We start from the raw sequence: 27,214 nt of genomic DNA, 5'->3' as shown, positions 1-27,214 counted from the left end.
ATTCCACGTTATGTATGTTTCACTTATCTGGTGGGAAGGGGCTGCCAGGAACAAAGGGGAAGCTGTGTCTATAGAAAAGTTGTCAGCAGTAACTAGTTGGAACTGCAGAGGGGAACACAAGAAGCTTACTGTGAAATCATATGCTTTTAGCTACAAGGGACAACTGTTGTTAGTGTCCCCTACATTACAAGGCCACTGCGGGGTGTGGCAAGTGGATGGGATTGGCTCCTGGCTGGTACTGGTTGAAGCTGGGTCTGCTACTTGGGGTTATACCACTCTGTCCATTTTTTATGTGTTTGAAAATGTTCCTAACAGTCAATTAAAATACTCCTCTTCCTGCTTTGATGTGAAGGTGACTGAGACCTGGGGTTGCGAGTCAGCCCTGGGTCCACATCCTCACTGCACGTCTTCATAACCCCATGACCTCAGGCAAGTTGCTTAACTAGCGTGGAGGGCTTTAATTGAATAAGGGGTGTGGTTTTCAGTAAAATATTTTCTAGTCAGTTTAAGTCTAAGAGGGAGGATGCTGATTTTCGGCTTACGATAGGTTTAGGTAGGGAGGTAAACGGTGCATGGTAGTGGGGAAGTACCCTAAAAGCCTAGAAAACTTGAGGATATTTGAGGGGTAAATAAAGTTTAAGTCTTGTGCGTTAAGGTTAATTGCAAGTGCTAGTACAAAGCCCAGGATGGTCGCTGTAAAGGCAGTTAATTTTAGGTATGGGGGCATGGTTATTAGGGGGACCATTGTTGGGGGGATGTTGTTGGAGATAATAAATCCAGCAAAAACACAATTAGTAGGAAGTGTGATGGAGTTAATTAGGAGTGGGCTGTTTTCATTGATCGAGGTTAAGGGAGAGAAGTGAGGGGGTCCTAGCAGTGCGCAGAAGGGGATGCAAGCACTTGGGACGGCTGGGAGGGAGGTGGCGACTGGAGTTATTAGCAGGGCTCGGGCAGTGGTATAAGATGTGTTAGCAGCTTCAGTGATCAGGCCTTTAGGAGCCAGTGAGGAAAAGGCATTCCTGTCAGTGCTAAACTTCCAATAATAAGGGCTGTTGTGGTGAAAGGTATGGCTTTGAATAGGCCTCCTATTTTTCGAATATCTTGTTCGTTGTTCAGGCTGTGAATAATAGATCCGGAGCATATGAATAGTATGGCCTTAAAAAAGCATGTGTGAACATGTGCAAGAATGCTATATAGGGTCGGTTGATGCCAGTTGTTACCATTGTTAGGCCTAACTGGCTGGGAGTGGAGAAGGCGACAATTTTTTAATGTCGTTTTGGGTGAGGGCACACACTGCTGTGAATAGGGTGGGGAGGCGCCTAAGCGCAGTGCTACTGTTTGAGTAAGTTGATTGTTTTCCGTTAAAGGGTAAAATCGAATAAGCAAGAAGATACCTGCCACGACTGCTGTGCTCGAGTGGAGTAAGGCTGAGACAGGAGCAGGGCCTTCTGTTGCTGAGGCGGGGGTCAAGGGTGAAGTCCAGAATGAGCAGATTTTCCGGCTGCAGCTAGAACGAGTCTTTCAAGGGGGAGATTTGAGTGATTTAAGTCGAGTATAAAAATTTGTTGCAGGTCTCATGTGTTTAGGTTAAATAGGAATCACGCTGTTGATGTAAATCCAATGTCCTGATGCGGTTATATAGGTTGGCCTGGAGAGCGGCTCTGTTTGCGTCTGATTCCTCTTGAAATTGGCAGTGATTGGACTGCTGACCTTCAAGTTGGGAGGATTAAATGAAGTAAAAAATGTGACAGGCTTGGCACAGTGACCAGCAGAGAATAAGTATTCAGCAAATATTGAGATCCTGCAAATCTCATTCTGGAAGACAAGATTGGCTTTTAAAATAATATGTTACATTGCATAAAGCTGTAGTTTTCACGACACTTTTATAGGCTCACAATGTATCAGGAAATAGGGCAGTTACTAATCATTATTTGATAAGTGAATAAATTAATTCAAGGGTAAAAACGGCACGTTTGACTGATCCGGGGCTGGAGTCCGGCTGCTCTGTCTGCTCAGCATCCGTAAGTGGGAGGAGACCCGTGTCACAGACCCTCGGCTGAGCTGTGAGCACGCGGGGCTTGCTGATTGTTCACGTGTGTTAGCCTTCCTTGAGCTTGTGTTTCTCCGTAGAGGCACTGGGTGGAGTAGAAAGAGCAGAGCCTTGGGGTCAGGCAGTGCTTCTCTGCCAGCTAGTCACATTAATTGCGGGGAGACGGGCTTTCGCCCTGTATGCCTGAACGCTGAATTCCGCCGTGAGTTGAAGTCACTGAAGCGACCAGTAGGATTTCAGAACCCTGCCCCGCACATCTTCATTCTTCACAGGTAGCATCATAAATGGACTGTGCTGATTTGCGTCTGTCACTCCAGTGCCCTCCCCGTGACCCCTTCCCCTCTCCTGCAGCACTGAGGCCAGTCTGTCACTCAGCCTCTTGACCACCATTGAAGCAGTTTCACATTTCTCTCTCCTCTCAATTCATGAGTGGCAGGTTGAAAATGTTTCCTGTCCGTATGTAAGAAATCGAGTCCCCCCACTCACCAAGAATGTTGGAAGCTGTTAGAGTTCACCTAGTCCGACAGGCCCTCGCGTCCCCATCCTGTGCGGACCCCGGTCCCCGTGTTTCCAAAGAGTTCCTCCCACTCACGCTGGCTCCATTTGGATGCCGGGGCCAGTCCCCAGCACGTGAAGTGACTCTGGGCGTACAGAGCGCCGACAGGGTGAGAGCCTGTGGAGTAACGGGCCGTCAGCCCACCTCGCCTCGCTGCCCTTCCTCAGGTTACATAGGTCTAAATCCCTTGCCAGGAAAAAGAAAAGGCCTAAATGAAAATATTATCTCCTAGTCTTTCTGTCTTGTCTTGAAGGTGCTTGACATCCTCCAGCACATCCAAACCCTAGACCCCGGGCAGCACGGGGCGGTGGGCTATCTGGTGCAGCACACGCTGGAGCACATTGAGCGGAAGAAGGAGGAGGTGGGCGTGGAGGTGAAGCTCCGCTCCCACGAGAAGCACAGAGACGTCTGCTATGCCATTGGGCTCATTATGAAGCATAAGAGGTGAGTGCCCCGGCGCCCGCCCCCGGCGGGCTGCAGAGGACACAGCGCCGTGAGCCCCGCTTCTCGGAGCAGCGGGGGTGCACCTGGAGGGGACCTGACCCGATGCAGCAACGACCGAGGCCCATCGCAGCGAGGACCGAAGGCCGAACCATATCTTTAACCTTTTTGTTTTTTAAGAAGCAACTTGCTTTCCTAACGGGGAGCTCTTCTACTATGTGTAGTGACCCTTCTCCGTGGGGGATGGAAGCCCTGTCAGCCTCGTTCTTCCTCTCCTCTCTTCGTCGTCCTCACTCTCTCCAGTGGTCTCGCTCTCCTTGGATCTGAGGGTGGTAGGGACTTGCTGGGTCCCGGGGTTTGGACACGGCCGATTGATGAGGCAAAATTAAACTGCCTCCAGAGCAGCTGTACCTATTTACATCCCACCAGCAGGCCAGGACCTGAGAGGTTTGATTCTCGCCATCTTGTGTTAGTGCCAGACCTTTAAAAATGCACTTATGTGGTAAATGGCAAATGGCATTTCATTGTGGTTTTAATTTGCATTTCCCTGGTTACCACCCAGATTGAGGTTCTTTCCCTGCATTTACTAGCCATTCAGGTTCCTCTGATTAACTGCCTCTTCAGGTATTTTGCTTTTCATTTGAGTTGTTAGTCTTACTGATTTGCAGTTTCTTTATTCTGTGTATTAGTCTCTATATGCAGATAAGTTGCAAATATCTTTTCTCAGTTTTTGGCTAGTGTTTTCCATTCTTTTATTACATTCTTTTTTTTTTTTAACTTTGTTGTGGAAATTTCAAGCATATGTAAGAGTAGAGAGAGGAGTATTACGAACCAGGTGATGTTCCCATGTCCAGCTTCAACAGTTATCATACAGTTTGTTTCACCCCCTCCCCCTCCTCCCTGGAGCAAATACCAGAGGTCCTTTTCCTCTGTAGCTATTTCGGTAGGTAACACTGAACGGTAAGGGCTCACTTTTTTAAAAAGACACCTTTACCATTCTGTTGTCATATCTAAGAAAATCATCAGTTCGTTAACCTCATCAAATATCTGGTGAAAGTTTGTGTTTCCTCAGTTGTCCTACCATAGATGGATGGATGGATGGATGGATGGATGGATGGATGGATAGATAGATAGATAATCAGAGGGGTTTATAAAGAGAGGCAGGAGTAAAATTGATTTAGCATGGAGTAAAAGCAGGTGTATCTCTAAGAATGTAAGTTTCAGAGAAGCCAAGCCATTGTCTCTATATTTCATAGCTGCCATGACAGGGCCCCAGGGAGCTGATCTGCCACTGCTCTTATGTTAATTAGGTATGGCTATAACTGTGTCATCTATGGCTGGGACCCCACCTGCATGATGGGACATGAGTGGATTCGAAACATGAACGTCCACAGCCTGCCTCACGGCCATCATCAGCCTTTCTATAATGTTCTGGTGGAGGACGGGTCCTGTAGATATGCCGCCCAAGGTAAGTAGCTGGTACTGTCTGTACTTGAAGCACACATTTGAGCACTCAGATTCTGCAGGCACAGGCTGTCAGTCTGTTCAGAGTTGACAGGTGTCCCATGGCTGTTAACCTCATCAGAGCTGGTACTCAGCTAAACGTGGGTGGGTATGCATTGGTGTGGCCATACCACGAGTTACCCAGTCACCACCCCAGGGTCTCCCCCCCCCCGTCACCACCGCAGCCAGGACCCTGTTCCAGGCTGTTGCCAACCTCTGTTTTGATTGGTCATTGCCTCTGCCAGTCAAAGTCCTGCTTCCCAGGCACTGCCGTTGGCTTCCTGCAGGCAAGGAGGGTCAGTTGTGCCCTGCTCATACTGCCTGTCTGAACTGGAGGGCACCGATTGGCACTGTTGGGGGAGCCACCCGAGCACTGAGACTGACAGCCAGTTAGCTGTGCTCCCCCCAGAGACGCCCCCAGTGGCCACTGTGGGAACTGCAGTTCACAGCACTGGCTCTGAGGGCACCTGGGAGAGGCAACAACAGGTAGGTGCTTGGTAGGTGTTTGGGGTCACTGCCAGCCCTGACAGGTGCTCGCCCAGGGCTCTCCTCTTCTTTGTCCCTCCATTTAGTGAGATGAATTTATCGCATGCCTGCCTGTCAAGGCATTCACAGTGTTCATTTTATTAATAAAAATGCTAACAAAAAAAAAAAAAAAAAAAAAAAATGCTAACATAGTGCTGCTCTGTGACAGCAGCCTTCTAACGTACATTAGCTCCATTTGAGAGCTGTAGTTACCGTCGTCATCATCATCGTCGTGCGCATGTGAGACACAGGGAAACTGAAGCACATAGAGATGTTTAAATTTTAACTTACGGAGTATGCGGCCAGGCAGCTTGGCATAGAGCCTTCCCCGTAACCATCGTGCTGCAGCTTTTTGCGTCTCACCTAAAGCGTCATGTTTGACCTAAGTTGATACTGTGTTCTGGTAAATCCAATAATAGAAATGTTGGATGCAGAAAAATCTCAGACGTACCGAAAAGACTAGAAAAGTTTCATATTAATCATTGTTAATTCATTAGAAGCTGGGAGAGGAGCGTATGCAAGAGAAATTCCCTTTATTGAGACCACAGCTCACCTAACCTCCGTCAGTACAAGGGGAGTTATCAGAGGGGGCGATGTGCACCCCCTGTCAGATGAAGGCACTGACAGGGATTTTATTAAAAAGCTTTGTCAGATAAAAAAAAAATTATACTACAGATTTTAAAAATCAAGTTATTTGGAAATTGCTGAGTGATTCTCGGACTGTTTGCACCCGCCACTGATCACTCAGTGAGCGTTTCCCACTGCGCGTCACAGGGCAAGTCACGAGCACAGAGGAAATTGTCTTGTTGTCAACACTGGGGTCTGTGTCTACACCTTCACCTTGTACACTCATTGCCCGTTACGTGGAGTTGATATCAAGACTTTGAGTATCTGATATTTGGGTTTCTAGAAACATTTATATTAACTTTAAAATGGGCTTCTTAGAGTAGGTGAAGCTGGGTATTTGGTTTTAAGGTGTTCTGAACTTGTCTAGTGTCTGTGTAGAAGATTCAGGAATTCATCCTAATCTTACCTTAGGTCAACATGAGCTGTAAGGTTTACAGTCAGAATACTGTAATGACTTTGTTAAAAAAAAAAAAAAGAAAGAAAAATCTGCTTGTCAGTTTCACACTCTAAAATTGATTTGAAAGAATATCGCAGATAACATGACCTAAATACTTAATCATACATCTTCTAAGAATAAGGACATTTCTCTGCATCACCACAGGTACAACATTACACCCAACAAATAAAAATGATTTCATAATATCTAACATTCACTCAATATTCAAATTTCTCAATTCTCACAAGAATAACTTTATAGGTTCGTGTTTATTCATTTTTAAATCATGATCCAGACAAGATTCAGGCACTGTGTTTAGTTATTATGTCTCTGTAGTCTCTTTTAGTAAAGAACCGTTCCTCATTTCTTATGTTTTTTCTCTTTTTCACAAGACTTTGACTTTTTGAAGAGTCTGGGCTGGTTGTCTTGTAAACTGTCTAACATTCTGGATTTGTCTTACTGTTTCTTTGTCTATGTATTGTCTGTAAACTGGAAGTTAAGCCCGGGTTTGGTTAGATCAGGTTGCTGGTTTTGGCTGGCGTGCTTACTCTCAGGTGCTGTGTGCGTCACGTTGCATCTCGTCCAGAGACCGTGGGGTTCCGTGTCCCACTGTTAGTGAGGCAGAGTGTGGTCATTGGCTAAGATGGTGACTTGCTATAAGGGACAGTTTTCCCTCTGAAGTTAACAGGAAATCCATGGGGTCAAACTGGGGCATCCTGGCTGTACCCTGTTCCCCAATAACCTTTATCCTTATGTTTGTTTTAGCACCTATTGGCTCTTCTTGCCTAAATCATGATGTGAGAATTGCAAAATGGTGGTTTTCTACTGCGGGTATTCCCTCGAGTTCTGCAAACAAGAGCTTTGCCCTCCTTCCCCCTCTTTCTCCCCCTCTTTCTCTCTCTTTTCTCCTCCCCCACCCTCGCCTCTCTCTCCTCTCCTCCTCTCTCCCTCGCTCTCTCCCCCTCTCTCCTTCCCCTCTCCTCCCATAGATTCCTGGATTTTTTATTTAGTCAATGTGTTATAATCATTTGGAACAATTTTATTCTCAAATTAGCCCACATTTAGCCAGTGAGCGACCTTGAGAGGGTAAATTTTAAAAGCACTAATTTAAATATGGTTTTGAACATTTCTGGGTTAACATATGTGCATTAAGTTATTTTGCTTTTAAACTATTTCGTGATCTAAATTTTCAGCCTCTGGCTCCAGTGATCCTAGTAATCTGGGCAGAGCCCATTGATGAATGCTTTTCTGTTTTTTCGCTCTCCACAGAGAGTTGAAGAGTGAATTATAAACCACATACCTGCATGCCATCCTCAAATACTTTTAGTCTGCACAATTCAGTTTTCCCTCAATATGCTAACGGGCTATACAGCATCTTGCATGTTTGTAATTTTTGTTCCCACTAGGGGGCGTGCTTTAGTATTAATATTTTCTTGGTACCAGAAACTCCTGTCTCAACTTCCCTGCGTACTTCTTAGTACTGAAGAAAACGACTGTCACAGATGCTCTGAATTTAAGCCAGCTGCCCATATTGGAAGGTCAGGAATTCAGCTGTGGTGTAAAAACCTGGCTTTTACATGTCTTCCGTGTATGATGGTAAAGCACCTGGTTGAACACTTGGGCCGTGGCGTGCCCTCACCCAGTGTCAGTTTCCTTTCCCATAATTGGTCTTCCACTTCCAAACTAAGTTTCCACCATCCCCCCCTCCCCCCCAGCATGAGCACACACGGTCTGTGGCGGTCTGCACGTGCTGGCAAGGGTGTGAGGACTCCCCGCGTCAGGGCTGCAGTGTAAATTTTCAGCCGTCTCAGAGGGCAGTTTGGCTCCCTCTTAAATTGTCAAAATCTCAAGTGCTCTATCTCCCCTGACCTGGCACTTCTCCCCTCGGTTCCTCCACTGGAGACGCACTGACACAGGGGGCCTGTGGTCCCTTTGTTATGACAGCAAAGCAGTGTCATTCATGGGACTTGTCTGGTAAATGGGGGTATATGCAAACTTCGGGAAGCTGAGCTGCAACCTAATAAACCAGCTGCAGGTAAATGCTTACGGTATGTTTGATAGGAATGAGCACACGTAGGGCAGCATGGAATCTTCTCTGAGTGCGTATAATTATATTTAGCTACATGTGTGTATGTTCATAAAAGAAGGACTAGAAAAACTCACAGTCATAGTGGCTTCCTCTGGGGAGGGGCCGATAGGCGCCCCTAGAGGACTCATGGGTACTGTTTCCAGACTTTTACAGGAATGTATTCGTGTATTTTGGGGTAGCTGAAATTTTTAAATAAAATAAGCAGACACATTTCTCTGAAAATCTTAGGGGAATCAAATTCTTCCCAAGATTTTTCCAGGACTTTTAAGTAGTCCCTGTTTAATATTTTGCTCTTTATTAAGTTTTGTATCACTTAGATTTCTTATTCCTCTTCAAAATTTTTTAAAACTTATTTAGTGGATTGGGAATTATTTTCCCCTCATAATACTTAGTTGTCAACTTCAGTGTTTTATTTTTTCTTGAAAAAGTTTCCTTTATGACTACATTTTTCCTGTTTTGCTGGGAGTCCAGGTAGATAAACACTGAATTCAGTCCATGTTCCTGGTTAACAGCCAAGAGCGGGGCTGTGAGCTCCCTCGTGGACTGTCACTACCCCTTTCCTGGCTTCCCCAACGTTCTCTCCGTACTCTTCATGCCTCTTTGTTTGGGGCCCACGTTCAGAATTCTCTGCAGCAGCTGCCCAGTCGTGCTGTCCTTACAGACACGTGATCATGACCTGACTGTGACCTTTCTGCCCTCCTACCAACACTCAGATGCCAAGCATTAGCTGACACCAAGCTGCTGCTTCAGGATACATAGAAAAAGAGAGGGAGAGAAGTGATATTGAAACATGTGTCTGGCTTTCTTCAGAGCAGGCTCTGGGCACATTTTGGTTCAGACAGCTGTGTGTTGGGGGGTGTCCTGTGCATTGATTTAGAGGCACCCTGGCCCCTGCCCACACAATGCCGGCAGCAGCCCCCAATCATGACAACCAGAAATGTCTTCAGACGTTGCCGAGCATCCTGTCAGAAGCAGAATGGCCCCCGGATGAGGACCAAACGGACTTTTATCTCTCGGGGGTAATCCCAGGTTCTTTGCCCTCCATCGAACATCTCTGGGGCAAGAACAGCCGACAGGGGAAGGCAGTTGGCCAGGTTCAGGCCCCAGGCCGTGGTTGCATCCCCGTGTGCCTCCCCAAGGCAGGTATGCCCGTGACTCATCGCTCACTGGGGGAGGGGGCAAGACAGCAGATTTTCTCAGCCAGTGGCATTTTAAAGCATCCAGCTTTTTGGTTTTTTTGTTTTTCAAAATTTGTTGAAAATAAATGTAAGGAAGGAAGTAAAACCATCCCCAGAGCTCTGGTGGTAACAGTAGGGAGAGGTCAGAGCTCAATAGAGCACCGTCCCCACAGCCTGCCTTCTGAGGCAGCCGTGGCCCGCCCCTCTGGTCTATCCCAGCCCCTCCTCCCTGACCTCTGCTGGCGGGACAGTGCACGGGGACGCTTCTCTTCAGCTGCTTCCGTAGCCCTGGAACTGGGCCGTCTGGGTTTGAGCCCCGGCTGAATCCTTGGGCAGGGTCCTCACTCCTGCTGCTGTCAGCTCGGCCGCAAGAGGGCGTGTGACCAGAGCTCTTCGTGGAGCCTTGTGAGCTGGAGGCTGTGCACTTCCCGCGGTGCCTGGCGCGCCGTACGTGCCCAGCTTAAAGGAGTTCACGTAAAATGTGTAGCTGTATGTGCATGTCACGTAGCAACGCAGGTATGTGGTCTTCCTGGCTTTTTATAAGTGATAATGTGTTTTTCCTCCCACTTCCCCCATAACGTCTTGACAACAGGTTGCTCGTTTTCCTGGCTGTCTAGGATTTTGCTGAATTAATGTGCCATCGTTTATTTACATAGTGACCTGCAGTTGGACATTTAGATTGTTGCTACATTTTTTGCTCTCCTAAGCGATGCTGAGGTAATGTCTGAATGTTCATCTTTGCTTGTGATTGGTATGTGATGTCCATAAAGGTGTTGTTTTCTCAAACTGATACATCCCCAATTGTAGCTGAATAAACAGCCTAAAACAACTACAAGCACAAAAGTTCTTTAAATCCTCCCATCTTGTAAAAAAGTTACAGATTGGATTACAAAGTCTTTCCCCCTCTTTTGAAAGACAAACATCTGTTACAGGCAGGCTTCCGAAAGGCGCTTGTGTTTATCCTGTGTACTCTGGGTGGAGGGCACCGAAGGTCCTGAACATGCGTTTCAGGATGTTTAACGAGCTGTTGAAGAGATAACCTGCTGCACTGTTGGTGTTAGCGCATCAGCTAGGCTTGCGCAGAGACTCCCTGAATTGATTTTGGCAATAGGCGCTAAGTATGGTTCATACTGATCTGGGACGCAGTCAGAGCGGGGAGGCCTGCCTGGGCAGCTCCTTTCTGGTCCAGGACATGGAGGGTGGGAGTGGCCTTTCCTGACTGGGGGCCACACGCAGTCTAGGACCAGGGCTCTATGGCCAGTGAGGAAGGGCCCACGAGACACTGTCCTTTCCTTGGTCCCATGGAGGAGCCGTTTTTCAAATAGCTTGGGGAGGAAGAGGCCATCTGAGAGGATTTCAGGCTTTAAAATACCTCGCAAGTATTATCACCTCTTTTTTTCTCATTCCGTTTTAAAGGAGTCTTATTTTCTGTTGCTTCCTCTAGTGGCAAAACGGGGAACACGGAAGGGAGGTAGTGTGGTTTTCCTAAGAGATGATAGAGGTGCCACAGCCCATATCCCTGTAGGGTCTAGAGGTACGAGCCATTTTTCATTCCTCCTCTCGGACCCCAAGCCAGCCCTGTGAGCCGGGTCCTCGCCCTTGGAAACACTGAAGGGGGCTGGGGGTGGTGGGAGGGCGGTTCCCAGTAGCAGACTGCGAGGAGGAGGACGACAGGGAGAGACGTGCGAGCGGCTGCTCAGGCGGCTTCAGAAGCTTCACCGCTGGCAAGAACCGAGCAGGCTAGGCCACCCTCGGCCCACACGTGTGGCTTTGTGTTGGATCAGGTCAGAGAAGCCTGCTGAGCCCCTAGTGTGCAGACCCTGAGGGACTGCTGGAGTTTTGCTCAGAGAGAAGGAAAACACTTGTGTTCCTTGCGGAGCTGGAGGAGGACCCCGAGCTCCCTCGCTCCATCCTCCAGTGGCCTCGCCGTGCCACCTTTTCCTGTTTCCTCCTCTGACTTCTATAAACGTCTGTCTTTTCTTTCCCCCCCCCCTCAAAAATGCACTCAGAACGGGTGATAGGAGGGTCTCTGGATAAAAGATGTTGCAGAAATCAGCTTTAATGAGAATATCCGTGTGCCTCTCTGCCAACAGAGAACTTGGAGTATAACGTGGAGCCTCAGGAGATCTCACACCCTGACGTCGGACGCTATTTCTCCGAGTTCACGGGCACTCACTACATCCCGAACGCAGAGCTAGAAATCCGGTACCCAGAGGATCTGGAGTCTGTCTATGAAACGGTGCAGAATATTTACAGTGCAAAGAAAGAGAATGTGGAGTAAAGTCTAGGGGGACATTGTACCTTTGCTGCTGCTGCTATTTTCCAAGAGGACAGGATTCCGGACGGAGATGTCTCCACGGATCCCTCTGGATTCACACCACCGGGAAAGCCACTTAACAAGTAGTGCTGATTGCCTCCTACTAAGTTTAAATCACGTGTGCTCTCCTCCAGCTGCAAAGACAATGTTGCTCTCCGCCTACACTAGTGATTCATTGAAAGGCACTGTGTTCAGTGGCATGGCTTGTATGCTTGTCCTGTGGTGACAGTTCGTGACATGCTGTCTTCATGACGTCTCACAGTCGACACTCTTATAACCGTTCTTTTTCTTCACTTCCCATTGTGTCTGTCTACATCGTCTCAGACGTTTCATTTGCTGGACAGATGGGGTTGTCCATTTGCAGTCACTTCTCTCTGATTTCTCTGTGGAATATGTGCACTCCTCAGTCAGGATCGTCTGTCTTTTTACCCTGAATTTAGTGCCGATCCGGGGCTGAAGCTCTAGGTGATCTTGGCAGCATCTTAGCTCTGGAGTCATTAACAAACTAATGGTAATCAGAAGCATTGGAATTTATTTTTTTCTAATTCTTGAAACAGATTTCAGGCATTTATCCTTTTCTTTATTTGAATTGAGAGAATGACACAGTTTTGCCTTCCGGATTCATCTCTTGGATTTACGCCCATATCTCTACGAATTATTAGTTTTCTATTTTATTACATAAAATTCTTTGAGAAAATGCATAATTAATAATAGCCTTTGTGAATGGGGTTTTCCACATTCATCTGCTCTTCCTCCCTTTAAAATAAGTGGGGTTTTTTTAAAAATCTACTCCAGTATTGTAAGTAGATCTTAAATCAGTGATGAGTTTTCTTTGTAGTAGGAAGTACAATCTCCTGTTAAAATGTCTGCTTTTAGAAACCGTACTCCGTGGTCCCCAAAGGCCTGGGAATGAGGTTTCACTTTTATAACCAGAAAAAAGAAGAGATAATGAAACTTAGAAATTAAAAAGGAAAGAGGAGTTTTCGTGCTCCCTGTCCTTCCTTAGAATCACTTCAGGACCTTTTTGAATGTGGCGGGGTAGAAATAAACGGAATATTTCCAATTTTAAGAGCGTGTGCCCTGTGGGAAAGGAGACGTGAGTGTGGCCCATGTTCTCGAGTTACCGTTGCTGTGAAAGCACCAGGAGGAAGTCTGTGCTCAAGCCACTGGGGAGTCCGGCTGCATAGCCAGGCTCTGCTGGCACCGGTCCTTTCCATGTTCGTGGTACCTGAGCGTGAAGGTACCGAGTCTTAACTCGGCTCCGGACTCCCACCGTTCTCGACCTGTCCCTTCTCCAGCGGGCTGACCTTGTAGTTAACCAGTAGCAGCTAACTTCTGGAGTTAGGACCTAGTTACTTTACTCTAAGTTTAAAAGATTCCAGTTGCTCTAGTGAATGAGACTTTCGGGGGCTGTGATCCAGCCACGCCTCGCTGCCTGTCTGACCATTTGCATGCAGTATTGTCACACCATGTTTGATGACTGCCTCTCGTTTACCCTTTGGAAACCCTGGGATGACCAAGGTTTGGGGAAGCCACCTGAGACCACTTACTAGCAAGTGACAGCTATTGAGCAGTTATGGGAAAGAGATGGGGATTTGGCTAGCCAGCTCCCTCCAGCCCCCATCAGCTCCGGTCCAGGACCCGTGTTCCTCATCTGTCCAATCCAAAGTCAGATGATTTGGACTTGCATTTGAAATTGTGACCACTCACAACACCCGGCCCGTCTGAGGTTGGGGGGTTTTACACTACTCTCATTTAAAGGTGAAAATTAGATACTATGGCATTAATATTAATGAGATGCATTACTAAGAATCTGTGGCGCATGCTGAGAGTTACAATTGTTGGTTTTCTGGTTTGATTTCCTTTTTTCTTAGAGTAACATCGAAGCCAAGAAAGATGGTTTTACCTTTACTGACCCCCTGTAAATATGTATCTAGACTGTTTCTAAATGTGTTTCTTCATGAATGCTTCATTTGGCTCCAGGAAGCCTGTGTCACCTGTGTAAGTTGGTCTTTGGGCACTTTATATTTTTCTAAAAATGTGTTTTGGATCCTGTACTCTAATAAATCATAAGTTTCTTTTTAAAATTTTTCGAAACGTTATCTCCACTTTAAAAACCCCTGTTATAAAAGTAGAACTTTCACAATGTTGAAATATTAAATATTTGGGTATAGTAACTTCTTTTCTCTTCAAACGAATGCCAAGATTTTTTTGTACAATGATTAATAAATGGAACTTATCCAGAGAAACCACACAAATGGCCTGCCGGGTTTCGTTCCCGAACAGAAAGCCCAGCCGTGACAACAGCAGAATCTCTCTCAGTTCTCATTCTGATTGAAATATGCAAAAATTGGCTCTACTGAATTTCTCTTTACATCAGTGAGTGGACAGAGCACCTTTATGTTATGATTTCCCTGCCAAACGTTAATTTTTCGAGCTGGCTAGTCATCTTGAGAGTGTCCGGTTGTAACGCAAAGATTGCAGCCTTTTGATTATGTCGAGTTACGTGTTGTAAAGTGAGAGTTGCAGTGAGAGTTGGTGTGTCGTTAATGCTGACCCGATAGCTGCACGCACGCGGCGTTTTCCACAGCGTCCCGCTGAGCGCCGCTTCCCAGCGCTGTCACACGTGGTGCTGTCACACACGACACGGAAAGGGATGGTCACAGCTGAGCCGTCACCAGTTTCGTGCACTGCGATGTTTCTCAGAGCCTTTCACATGCTGTTGTACTTTGTGACTTTCCAGGAGGGGAGTGTAGTGGTGTCTTCCCAACTTCTAAGACCCTAGAACTTTCCTCCCCCAGCACACCTGCATGTGCACGGCATCCCCGAGGCCCAGGGTTTGCAGACCTGCTTTGGGAAACACAGTCTCAGCGAGACGTCAGTTATGCCCAAGCCTAGTCCACGTCACCAGCAGACCAGTCTTGCGAAGCGTCTCGTTTGAAAACATGATCCATCTAATCGGATTTTGAAAGGCTGGCTTCGTGGTGTCTCTGTCCGAGCCTCGTAATAGCTCTCCATCAGAAGTGCGTTTACATTGCTAAGTCGTGTTATTTCAAAAACCAGCATCAATACTCTTGCTCAATCAGTTTTACATTTTCTAATATCCACTTAAAGTCTCGTTCTACGTTTAAAACGTCTGAGTCTTTCTTAAGGTATTAAACCGAGTCACGCTTTCATGTCCTGGACTCTCATCCGCTACCACCAGGCCCCTTTGCTGTAAAGGGGGGGGACATGTCTTTCCCTTCGTTCACGTTCCAAGGGAGTGAAGTTGGATTGCCGGCAGCCTTTTCATGATAAAGCATCTTGTGGCCGTAATAATCAAGCTGTATCTCTTCATGTTTTTTGTTTGATTTTTGGAGGGAAGGAGAGACTGTTCACCCAGAAGGAATGCAGAATTTGGCTCTGTGACAGTCTGGTTTTGGAGACATTAACAGCTGTACTGCAGGTATTACCTTGCATTGCGTGCTCACTTTAAGCCAGGCACCAGCCTCAACTGTTTATAATCCTCACGGCAACCCTGCAAGACGCGGGCCAGGCGGTGAATGTGTTTGCAGGCCGTGTAAGGTCTCTGTCACGTATTCTTCTTCGGTTTGAAAAATGTAAAAAACATTCTTAGCTAGAGGGCTGTGAAGAAACAGTCCACAGGCTGGATGGGGCCGGCTGGCCCGTGGGCTGCAGTCCGCTGACCCCTGCTGAGGTGTAGGCCCGCCTAGTTCCCTGAGCGGACTGCTCGCAGGTGGGGAGCCTGGCTGTGAACCCAGGGACCTGACCTCTGAGCCCCAGCTCCCCGCACCCAGACTGCCGACAACCTCAGCAACTACCTCGCAAGTGTCTTTACCCTTTGCCTGGCTGCAACCTTAACTTCTCGCGTTTCAGTTCTGAAAATTTATAGAGTCTTGGGAGAAAAGAACATTCCTTTGGTGACTAAAACTTATGTGCAATTACAGAAGAAATGTATCACGGCCATTTAGCAATGATTGTATTAGGGTAATGTTAGTTCTGTAATAAATAGACCCAGAAATGTACGATGGCTTGAACACAGAAGAATTTTCTTGTTCACGTAACACAGGGCAGGGGAGTGGGCTGGCGGGCGGCCCTCACGCAGTCACCTGGAGACCCAGGCCCACCGGGTGTGGCTTCCCAGAGCACCGTGGGCCACCTGCTGTGCAGCAGGAGGGCAGGAGCGTGGAGGGGCATGTCTGGAGGGCTCTTGAGCTGGGGCTGGGGGCAGCGCTCCCCACTTCCCCTCACCTTCCTCCAGGGAGGCCAGGGTGGAGGAGAGGGGGCAGAGGGGGTCAGGCAGTGTGCCTTTCTCCTGCAGGGCACGCTCCCTCCCAGGGAGCCGGCGTCTGAAGTCAGGCTGACGGGGCTTCCAGGCACCAGGCTGTGGTCAGCTCAGTCCAGAAACGTCTTGCTGGCTCCTGCCACAGCACGACCACCAGCAGCGGGGGTCCCTGCAGGCCACACTGCCACTGAAACCGGTTCTCCCCGCAACAGATGGCCTTGGTGGGGGGCGGGGGGTTGGCGCGGAGACCTCACAGGGGTGAGCCGCACCCGTAGGTACTTCTGCCTCAGTAGCCGGAACTCAAGTCACTGACTCGCACCCTAACTCCAGAGGAGGCTGGGCGGTGGCCTCCTGTGTGCCAGGTGGGGAAAGTGAAAGGTTTGGGGTCCCCACCTTGTCTGTGCCTCTCACCCACTTCCTGCCCAGCTGGGCCGTCCTCCCCATCAGTCCATAACGCCCCTCCCAGTTCCCATTCACTGGTGAGGCAGGGAAATGCAATGAAAACTCCCGCTTGGAAAAAGAACGAGACACACAGTAGGCCCTGGGCGCTGGCTGATGAAATACTGCGGGGCAGGTGGGCGTCGTGAAGCCGCCTCCCTGCGGGGCACGGGGGAGGTTGAGTGTGCTCTGTGGGAGGGACTCCCTCGTCCACTGCTCCTCGCACCCCATCCGGCCCTCTAGGGCCCATTCTGGTCGCCTCACAAGTGGGTGCTGCGGGTGCACCCTCCCTGCAAGCCGTGTAGCTTTCACAGCCCCAGTCCAAGACTTTGTTTCGTTTTTCATGCTTTTGATCCCTCTGGCAACAATTCCCTCAGAAACTTAGCAGGCTACTACCTGCACAGGTAATCATACCCAGAGTTCTTTTCCGGAACTCCCAAGTCCACTTTATTTCCTAGCTTCTCTGCCTGGTGCGTGTCCCTTCCTGACCTAGTGGCGGCTGCCCGACTCTGCTATTAGTCAAAGCCGAGTCTCACTGTTGAACGGGCAAGTGTCTAAGGGGCCTTCGTTGCTCAAACTGATTTCCATCCTTGTCTCTTGCCGTGGTGTCCAGAAGCAGTGCCTTTCCCAACATAGGAAGCCTGGCATTTCTGACTCTGCTGTTTTAGCTCTAAACCAGCACGTTTTTGCCTGAGTGTCCGTCTCTCAGGTATCTTGCTATCAGCTGCTGCAAAGAGCAGCCAGTACCCTGTGTTCTGTATCTTTGACAGCTTCTAGGCTCGCTACAGTGCCTGAGGCTCCACCTTGCAAATTATAAGCAGCAGTTTAACCAAGTATAACCCCAAACACCCTCCAACCTCCTAGCCACCCGCCTGCTAAGCTGACATCGTAGAGTTTAGGGTTTGTCACAGCAGTTCTTGCAGGGGTGGTTGTTTTGTTTTGGGGGGTTTTTTTGGTTTCGTTTTTAAGTTCAAAGTGGGCTGATTTTTCCATAGGAAGCGCCATTTCCTGTTTCGCTGTACAAAAAAACAAACCGAACAAAAACTGGGGACAGTGATGTCAGTGTCTTCCGGGGAGTAGAAGGAGCTAAAGCAGGTTGTTTCCTGAACTTAGGAAAAGAAGTTGTACAGAATCAAGAAAAATGTGGAAGGGAAAACCAGTTCGTTCTAGACTCCTTGTGTGGTTAGATCGAATTTCCATCTACTTCTCTTAAAATGACAGAATTCTTTTTTTTTTTTTTTTTTGAGGGAAGTAGTAAAGAATAGCTTTATTGCTTTGCCAGGCAAAGGGGACCACAGTGGGCTCCTGCCCCAAAACACTATGTGAAAATGACAGAATTCTTAATGGAAATGTTCTTATTGAAGTCGTCGAATCTGGGGAAGATTAAGAAAGCACTTTGAGTGAGAGTTTTGAGTTTCTCCTATTTCTAGAAGACCATCTTCTCAGGGTTGTGGAAATCTTTCATAATCTACCGTCACAATGTGCTGATGGTCTGTCCTGGCTGTTCCCGTGCAGAAGGCTTTTCCCACAGTATCTTTTACCTGTCTCCACCCCGGTCCTTCTCAGCCTTTTTTCCAGTAACACCCACCCCCCGCCTCCAGGACCCTTTTAAGATAATTTTTTCCTAATAGCCCTCCCCCCATGAAATTGTTGTGATCTTTTTTTTCAATTGAGGTGAAATTCATAGAACATAAAATTCATCGTTTTAAAGTGTACAGTCAGCGGCATTTAGCTCATTCACAATATTGGGCAACCACTGCCTTTATCTAGATGAAAACGTTTTACTGCCCCCAAATAAAACCCTGTCCCCATGAAGCAGGAAGCAGTCGCTCCTCATTTCAAGCCTCCCTGCCCCCCCGTCCCAGTCTGCTTTCTATCTCTGTGGGTTTGTCTATTCTAGACATTTCATGTAAAGGGAATCATACAATATATGGCATTTGGGGACTGGCTGCTTTCACTTAGCATCATGTCTTCAAGGTCCGTTCACTTTGTAGTATGAATCAGTACCTAATTCCTTTCTATGGCCAAGTAACAATTTATGCATAGACCACATTTCGTTTATCCATTCAGCTATTGATGGACATTTACGTTGTTTTCACCTTGTAGCACTTGTGAATAGAGGTGCCGCGAACTGCCGTGAAATTTTAATACCTCACTGTATATCCACTGAGGCATTGTATGTGTATCTGTGCCTTACATATCAAAAGAGTAATCGTTTTTTCACTCCCCCCAACAATTAGTTTTGCCCCACTGAGAATTCAAGCCCCACCTGGGAGGCAGCTTTGGAAGGAGATGCTGTCTTTTCCTTCCTACTGGTTGACCACTGCTGTCCTATCTTGGAGTGTCTTTTAACGTGCCCACCTTTGTGCCAGGAGCTGTAGTGAATACATAAGTACACTTTTGTCACCTGCAGGTGCTAAAATGTTACTCCAAAGACCTGTTTAGATGGGTGTTGCTTTGTCTTCCCTTAGTTTATTGACTTGACCCCAGAATCTCCTAGAACCTGTTCCTTTAAAGAAAAAAAAAAACCTGATTAGAGAGTTACTTACCTCTTATAAAAGTAGGATTTTTTTAAAGTGTGGTTATAAGACTTTCTGGGTAGTGGCTACCTTCGTATGAAACCGTTTCCACAGAGAATTTGAAAGCTAACAGACCCCTTAAGAATCAGCTGCTAGAGCCCTGGTTCCTGTTATTTTACAAAGAGAAATAATGAGGCCCATCGAGGTTAAAGTGACTTGATCTGGCATGGGTCTCAGAGCAGAGACTAGAGCCTGAGCCTTTGGACTTGACCTCAGAAAATATCTTGCTAATAATATCATCCCTCATTATTTGGGATTTAGAACGTTATTTCTTCACTGACTGTGCTGTGACAACCACCTGACCACCTTCAGCCACTCTATTTCACTCACATTGACTTTGTTGAGGGAAAATGAGGACGTGTTATCCCTCCCCATCCCAGCAGTTTGCACTCTTGAAGTTTGGGGAAACCCTATTCCAAGGCTGCAAAGACTTTTAATTTATTTATTTATTTATTTTTGCCTGTGTTGGGTCTTCGACGCGCGGGCTTTTTGTAGCTGCAGTGAGCAGGGGCTGCTCTTCATTGAGGTGTGTGGGCTTCTCATTGCAGTGGCTTCTCTTGTTGCGGAGCACGGGCTCTAGGCACGTGGGCTTCATTAGTTGCAGCATGCGGGCTCAGTAGTTGTGGCTCACAGGCTTAGTTGCTCCACAGCATGTGGGATCTTCCCGGGCCAGGGGTCGAACCCGTGTCGCCTGCATTGGCAGGCGGATTCTTAACCACTGTGCCACCAGGGAAGCCCGAGGGCTGCAAAGACTTTTGAAAGGAAGTTGCTTTTCCCTCCTCTAGCTTTATTGAGGTATAATCGGTATATATTAAAAACTGCGTGTAGGGCTTCCCTGGTGGTGCAGTGGTTAAGAATCCACCTGCCAATGCAGGGGACACGGGTTCAAGCCCTGGTCCGGGAAGGTCCCACATGCCACGGAGCAACTAAGCCCATGCGCCACAACTACTGAGCCTGTGCTCTAGAGCCCACAAGCCACAACTACTGAGCCTGCGTGCTGCAACTACTGAAGCCTGTATGCCTAGAGCCTGTGCTCCACAATAAGAGAAGACAACGCAATGAGAAGCCCGTGCACCACAATGAAGAGTAACCCCTGTTCGCCCCAACTAGAGAAAGCCCGCGTGCAGCAGTGAAGACCCAGTGCAGCCAAAAGTAAATAAATAAATAAAAACTGCGTATAATTCATGTATACAACTTGGTGAGTTTGGATATATGCATAGACTTGTGTTCCCCTCACCACAATCCAGGTGATAAACGTATCCATTTCCAAAAGTTTCCCTGTGTCCCTTTGGGGTTTTAGGTTTTTGTTCCCCAAAACGTCAGCTTTGCTCATATGCATGTTACTGAACCACACTCGGGTCCACTCGCCCACGCAGTAAAGCCCATCTGCAGACAGCAGGTTGTGGTGAAGGAAAGTGCAGTGTTTATTTGTAGGCACCAAGCAAGGACTTCAGGACAGCTAATGCCCCCAAACCCCAAACTCTCTGATGGGGTTCAGGAAACTATTTATAAAGGCCAGGTGATGGAGGGGCGTCCCAGGGTCTGTGATCAGCTCGTGCCCAATTCTCTGATTGGGTGATGGTGAGGTAATGGGGCGATGTCACAGGAGTTTTAACTATCAGTCCTTAGGCTCCAGGAGACCTGGGGGCTCCGTGCTCACGGTCGTCAAGTAGTTCACATCTTCCATCTGGTGGGAGTTTTAGCATCTGTAAAACAGCTCAGGGAATGTGCATCAGATACTGTTATCCAGGTACTTCAGAGAGGAGCTTCAGCAGGATGGGGGAGGGGTCTGACCCGGGAAGGCCCCATAGCGTCCTGCTCGGTTACACACATTTGAATCCAGTTGGGCAGGTTGTCTGTTAGCACCTGGGGCTGAGGTGCTCCATCCTGGCGAATCCGTTCACCCTCTGCTTTCAGGACCTGGACCTCATAATATGGAAAACGTAGTCAGCCAAGACTTAGACCCAAACGGGACTGTCCTCTCAAGCCTTGGTTAGCCCAGTTCCATGTGTGGGTGATTGACACCCGAGGCGGCCATAGGTGTAATGTCGTGGCTCTTTAGCCCCAGGTGTGAGCAGGAGCTCGTGCGCCCCAGGCTGGCTGGCATCTTCCGTTCCGTTGTGCAACAAGGCAGATTTTCCTTCCACTTTCAGGGAGACCTTACAAGGTCAGTGTTCGCACCTGCTCCTGTCTGGGTTCACAGGGGCTGACACAGAAGAGGCAGACAAATGCTTCTAGAATGTTAGATGGAGTCATTGCACCTTCCTGTGATAGGACACGCTCCCAAAAAGCACAAACATTCCACACTGGGTCAGAGCTCACACTATGCTGAGCCTTTATTCTCTGCTAGTCCTGGGGGTATTAGGAATATTCCCAGTTTTACACGGGGAAACTAAGGCTCAGAGAAGTTGAGTAGCTTGCCCAAGATGACACAGCTACGAAGGAACAGGGCCCAGATCCCAGAGCCCATCTCTGCCTGACTCCAAGCTGCTCTTTATAGCCGCTATAGACTGACTCTTGGCATGTCACCCCCCCCCCCACCCCTGCACCTACAATTCATGTGTTGAAACCTAACCCCCTAGGTGATGGTATTAGGAGGTGGGGCCTTTGGGAGGTGATTAGGTCATGAGGGTGGAGCCTTCGTGATAGGATTAGTGCCCTTATAAAAGAGACCTCAGACTGTTCCCTCACCCCCTCCATCATGTGAGGACACAGCAAGAAGCTGGCTACCTACAAACCAGGACACATGCCCTTCACCAGACACCAGATCTGCCAGCACCAGATCTTGGCCTTCCCAGCCTCCAGAACAGTGAGAAATATGCATTTGTTGTTTAAGCCAGCCAGTCTACGGTGTTTTTGCTAAAGCGGCCCAAACTAAGATAACAAGTCTCCCGGTGGAGTTTACCTCCTTATCCTCCTGGAGACAGAATAAGGCACCCCTCCCATTAAAGAGGTTGACGGTTTTCAGTGATGTTGCTTGTGAGAAAGTTTCAGTGAGAACACGTGGGTGGAGTTAGTGAATGTCAGGAGGGTAGACTCAGGGCACACGCTTTGTGACCCCCTGGCAAAGCGTGATTTCTTCGTGTGATCATCGTCCTTTTCCCTTTCCAGGGATTAGCAGCTGCCAGCCAGAGATGTTCAGAGGACCACCTGTTGAGTCCTTGGTTTCTCAGGATGGTGACTCGGTCACACGTTTATGTGGATGTGTTATTTATCAACAGCTCCATTTCCTCCATGTGTGTTAAGTCTTCCCCCTAACTTTTCTCTTAATTAGAAAGCGTCCAAGCACCGTTTATCATTTGTTGCTTATTCTACTTTGGTTTGGCCCTCTGCTTGGAGCTGGGCGGGGGGTGGAAGGGGGGGACAGAGAGCTGGTTCCAGGGCTGAGATGCATATTCTGATGTGTGGAGCTGCAGTTCCCCCGCACTGAGCCCCGTAGGAGAGGAGGCGGAAATCTCCCTCCCGGTAGCATAGTCATGTGGTAATAGAGACAAAGAGATGGTTCTGGGGTGAGGGGGCTGGGGCAAATGTTCTGTAGTTTCCTCTGGGAGTGACAGACTCTGCTAAGTGTCACTGTCTGGGCAAGGTCCGTTCAGCATGTCACCCCCGGTCAGGCTGCACAGCTCCCCAAAACCAGCTGCATCACTGGCCTTAAGAGCTCATTAGGCTCCGGCACCGTGTGACCTGCCAGGAGGAGACGCAGAATGGGCGCACGCAGAGAGCCAGAATAGAGCGGCCGCTGCGCAAGATGGCCCAGGGATCCTGCCAGCTGGCTGCACGCCCCAGGCTCAGCTGTCCCCTCCAAGGAACTCGTGTCCCATTTGGGAAAGAGAGAGAGGTAATTTTCCACTTTCCTCCCCCGGGTGACTCAGAAGAAAGCAAAATCCATTCCCAGCTTGTTTTACTACTACTGTCATTTCTCTTGCGGAGCAGCACAGATTGAAGGCTGGGGGAGATTTGTCCACACCCACTGCACCTCCTGATCCGGAGATCTTTCTGCGATCAGCTTCTCTCTCCACCTGCAGAAGCCTCGCATCTGCGGGGGACCTGCCTGTTTGCCTGGAGACGCTGCCTCGCTGTCATCGTTTTATTTTAAATGGACGGGCCCCTCCCCCCCCCCCCCCCCCCGGTGGCCCAGGGATGGGCGGGGTTCAGACGGCTCGGATTCGGCCATACATTGCTGCCTTGTGGAATGTGCCACAAATCCACCAGAACAGTACAGGCTGGGAAAGTCACGGGAGAGAGGCTGTGTCTTCCGACATGCTCTCTTTGGGATAGTGTTTGCTGAACACACCTGGTCTTCCTTGGCTCCAGTAAGTGACTCAGAGAACGAGGACATGGTTCCTCGCCTGCACAGACCAGGACAGGCTATGCCTCCCTTGGGCCTAGAACCATCCAGGTCTCGGGAACGCCCTGCCATCTCCCCATCGGCGGCAGTGTCAGGCCAAAGAGGAGACAGTAGACTCACTGGGTGAATCAGAGGTGTCTTAGGAGGGAAATCGGCTGTGTGGCCTCCCACCCTGTGCTGGGGAAGTATCCGGAGGGAAACGGGGACCCCCCCCCCCCCTCGGGAGGGGTCTGCTGAATCCCGAAATTGAATGAAAGGCTCACCACCCCTTCTTTTACTCCTCATGTTTCATCCATCACCAGGTCCTGCAGAGGGTACCTGGGTGCATCCCCGCTGCCACCACCCTGGTCCAGGCCCCTGCTGCCTCCTGCCTTGAAAGTTCAGCTGCATCCAAGGTGATCTTTCTAAAGTACATATCTCTTCCAGTTAATCCCTTGCTCGATGGGAGTTGCAAGGATAAAGCCGACACTCCTGAGGGCAGCTTTCCGCCCTCTAGCACACAGACTCTGCATCAGCCCTGGATCACAGGCTCCCTCATTTCTCCACACACGCCCACCTCTGGGCCACCGTATGGGCTGTTCCCTCTGCAGGGACACCCTACCTCCCACATCGCGGCCATGCCCTCTGCAGCTTCAACCTCCTCACTTTCGCCAGCCTGACCCCGCTCCCTTAGCATCTTAAGCTTAACCCTGTCAGAGCACTTGCCGCTTGGGATGTTCATTTCTTGCCTGTGTCCCCCAGAACACTTCGAGCAACTTAAGGGCAGATTCAGGGGCTGGATCACCGTGATGTGTGTACTTCCTGCACCTAGCGTGGTGCCTGGCATTTGCCAAACTCAGTGGAAAGTGTCCTCAGGCAGCACTGGGTAGAAGAAATCATTTTAGAAGGAAAAGAGAAATAGCCATCCAGTTCAAGAGCTGACCCCCAAACTGTTCCACACATACAGACTCTATCATGGGTGTATCTATTGTCTTCTCTTTTTTGTGCATGTCATCTTCCCAGCCAGAGTATTGCCAACCTGAGAGCAGACCCCCCTCTGTCTTTTAAATAGTGAGGCTTATCACGGTAAGGCCGAGATAGAAAAACTTTTTCTATAAAGAGCCAGATAGTAAATATTTTGGGCTTTGCAGGCCAGCCTCTGTTGCAACTACTCAGCTCTGCATACTGAATACTATCAAAAGACATTGCAGCCATGAGGGGAAGGCCCAAAGAATTATAGAAATGCCAGCCCAGAGTCCAACTTTGCTGAGCTCCTGTGCCAACCTTGGAAATGCTCATCTCCAACTTCTGGATAAAAGGGAGAAGACCTGTCTGTGATATTTACAACAAGCATTCTTCACTCACAGTCTAACAGATCCTAAATAACCTAAATAATGCTGTATTATTACATTATCATATAAATAAACGCTCATTAGCACAAAGAGAAGGCAGCTTAATACGTTTCCTCCTGCTGTGGCTTCCCAGTCTTCCCTGTTCGCTTTCCAACCAAATGTGCAGAATCCTCGAGGAGAAGTTTTGTAGTAAAAACCTAGACTCCAGGGAACCGGGGGTCTGAAGAACCCCAGCTGGGGAGCGTCATCTGTCTCGTCACATCCATCTTGGAGAAGCCCATGTGCTGTCTTCTGCATTTTAGACCCAAGAACTAGCTGGACACAGCACAGCATGAGTGAGGGGTGAAATGGCAGAAGCTTCTTAACACAAGAACAGTCAAGGAAGAAAACTCCAGTGTTGCCTTGACATTGTGCCCTCTGGCCAGCATGCACACATGGCCCATCTCGTTGCCCCTTGCAGCCTCCCAGTACGGCGGGTCTGATTATCCCCGTCCTGCAGCAGGGGCTCGTGCTCTGAACCCACCAACGGCTGTGCTCTGAATCCTTCATTGCCTTTCAGTTCACTCAAAATTCAACAGAGAGCATCTCACATGCCTACAAGCCACAGCTGCGGGCACCAGCAGCACAGACAAGACAGCCCTGCCGCCTTCTGCCAGTGAGCATCTTCAGTTGCCCCACCTTCGTGGAGAAAGCAAACCCCGAGAGCCAGGTGCTTCTGGTGAGGCTGCCTGGAGCAATAACGACCAAGCTTTGGTTGTCCGCCGTAAATGGGGAAGGGGCAGTCCCCATAGTTGCCATCAGTATTTCTTGAGCACCTACTATGTGCACGGCCCTATGCTGGGAGGATGGAGGCCATAAAAGGCACCCGGGCTGTGAGGCCATGTCGGGATTTGAGCAGTATAATACAATCATCTCTCCCACACACTGCGAGCCCACCGTGGGCCAGCCCTGCACGCACGTCTCTCTGACCCTCACGGCAACCCTGCAGGGTAAGTGCCCTTTTGTTATTCTTGTGCTGGAGCCAGGGGAATTAAGGTCCAAATGACAGTGATAACCAGCGAAGGCCACACAGCTGACGATGGTAACGCCTGGCCTCTGTGTGTCTAGTGCAGCGGGTGTCAAAGTCTGGTCCCCGGTCCCCCAGCATCAGCATCACCTGGGAACTCGTTAGAAATGCAGGCTCTTGGGCCCCAGACCCGTGGAATCAGGACCTCTGGGGAGGAGCCCACGATCTGTATTTGAACAAGTCCTCCAGGCTTCAAATTTGGGAACCACTGAGTCGTGAGGTATTTTATGTATAAATGGTTTGAAGGCTGTAAAGCACTTATTTGTCAGCAGGGTTTTTTTTGGTGCCTGAAAGGCTTTTTGTGTAAGATTATTCAGGGAACTCTGTTGGTTTTTTCCAGTTAATGTTCTATCTATGACAAATACAGATTTGAAACACCGGTTCTTAAGATTTTGCGTAGAATTTTTGAATCTTACTATTTTGCTTATAAATTGACTATATTTTACAATAACTTTTGTTTCTGTAAAAAGCCACTTAAATTCCCTTAGGTATTTTAAGTGCACCAATGCATTTAATAAATTTGATTTCTCCTTAAGCACTTTTCAAAACCTTCCCAAGTGTACCATAAATTCTCATACATCTACAAAGTTGAACTTTTAAATATGGCAAGTCTTGGGGCTTGCCTGGTGGCACAGTGGTTGAGAGTCTGCCTGCCGATGCAGGGGACATGGGTTCGTGCCCCGGTCCGGGAAGATCCCACATGCCGCGGAGCGGCTGGGCCCGTGAGCCATGGCCGCTGGGCCTGCGCGTCCGGAGCCTGTGCTCCGCAACGGGAGAGGCCTCGACAGTGAGAGGCCCGCGTACCGCAAAAAAAAAAAAATATGGTAAGTCTTAACTTCACAGTAGCATACTGTTTGCAGATGCAATAAAACTCTCTTATAACTTTCAAGGTGAAGATCTATCCAGTACAGCAACGTGAATGCACTTGTACTCAACGGTGCATTTGAAACTGGTTAGAGATGGTCAGTTCTATGTTATGTGTATTTTACCACAATTGGAAAAATAATCTGGCAGTAACTGATTACCCAGTTCATATAAAATGGAATCACGAAGCCTTTCTCTTAGATGATTTCAAATTCTTGCAAACGTTTCAAAGGCTTAAAACACAAACTATACGTGGATTACTTTCCAATATGATACAGGATCAAAGCAGATAAAAACACATAACTTTGCTTTACTTCATCATCTCTGTACTAAATACTAAGGGGTGAGTATTGTGCCACCCAAGCGAGCCTGTGCTCCCCCACCTCCAAGTGCAGAGTGCCGCAAATTGCTCTTTGGCCAGGAATTGATTTTTCCAGGGACCTCAGCTGAACCCTAATTGTAGTCACTCTGCTGACGGAAGATTCCAAGTCCCCTTCACCCCCAACACTGGGTAGTGGTCTCAAAGCCCAGATTCCCTGGGTCTGATGACAAATATCCTAATTCGTCCCCAGTGTGAGTCT

The 27,214-nt window shown here is 48.5% G+C and overlaps 1 protein-coding gene across 1 annotated transcript in view; it reads left to right on the top strand.

Annotated features, from left to right (window-relative positions):
• FBXO21 (F-box protein 21) overlaps positions 1 to 13,976 on the top strand; it is a 37,304-nt gene extending 23,328 nt beyond the window's left edge. The window contains 3 exon segments of the mRNA XM_032602391.1: positions 2,860 to 3,050; positions 4,358 to 4,515; positions 11,499 to 13,976. Coding sequence (XP_032458282.1) covers positions 2,860 to 3,050; positions 4,358 to 4,515; positions 11,499 to 11,686 — 537 coding nt within the window. The 3' untranslated portion in view covers positions 11,687 to 13,976.
• Positions 13,977 to 27,214: the final 13,238 nt, after the last annotated feature.

The sequence above is a fragment of the Phocoena sinus genome, chromosome 14 (assembly GCF_008692025.1).
Source record: "Phocoena sinus isolate mPhoSin1 chromosome 14, mPhoSin1.pri, whole genome shotgun sequence".
NCBI lineage: Eukaryota > Metazoa > Chordata > Mammalia > Artiodactyla > Phocoenidae > Phocoena > Phocoena sinus.
Note: the sequence above shows the minus strand (reverse complement) of the source record. Positions and strands in the feature narration are given on the sequence as shown.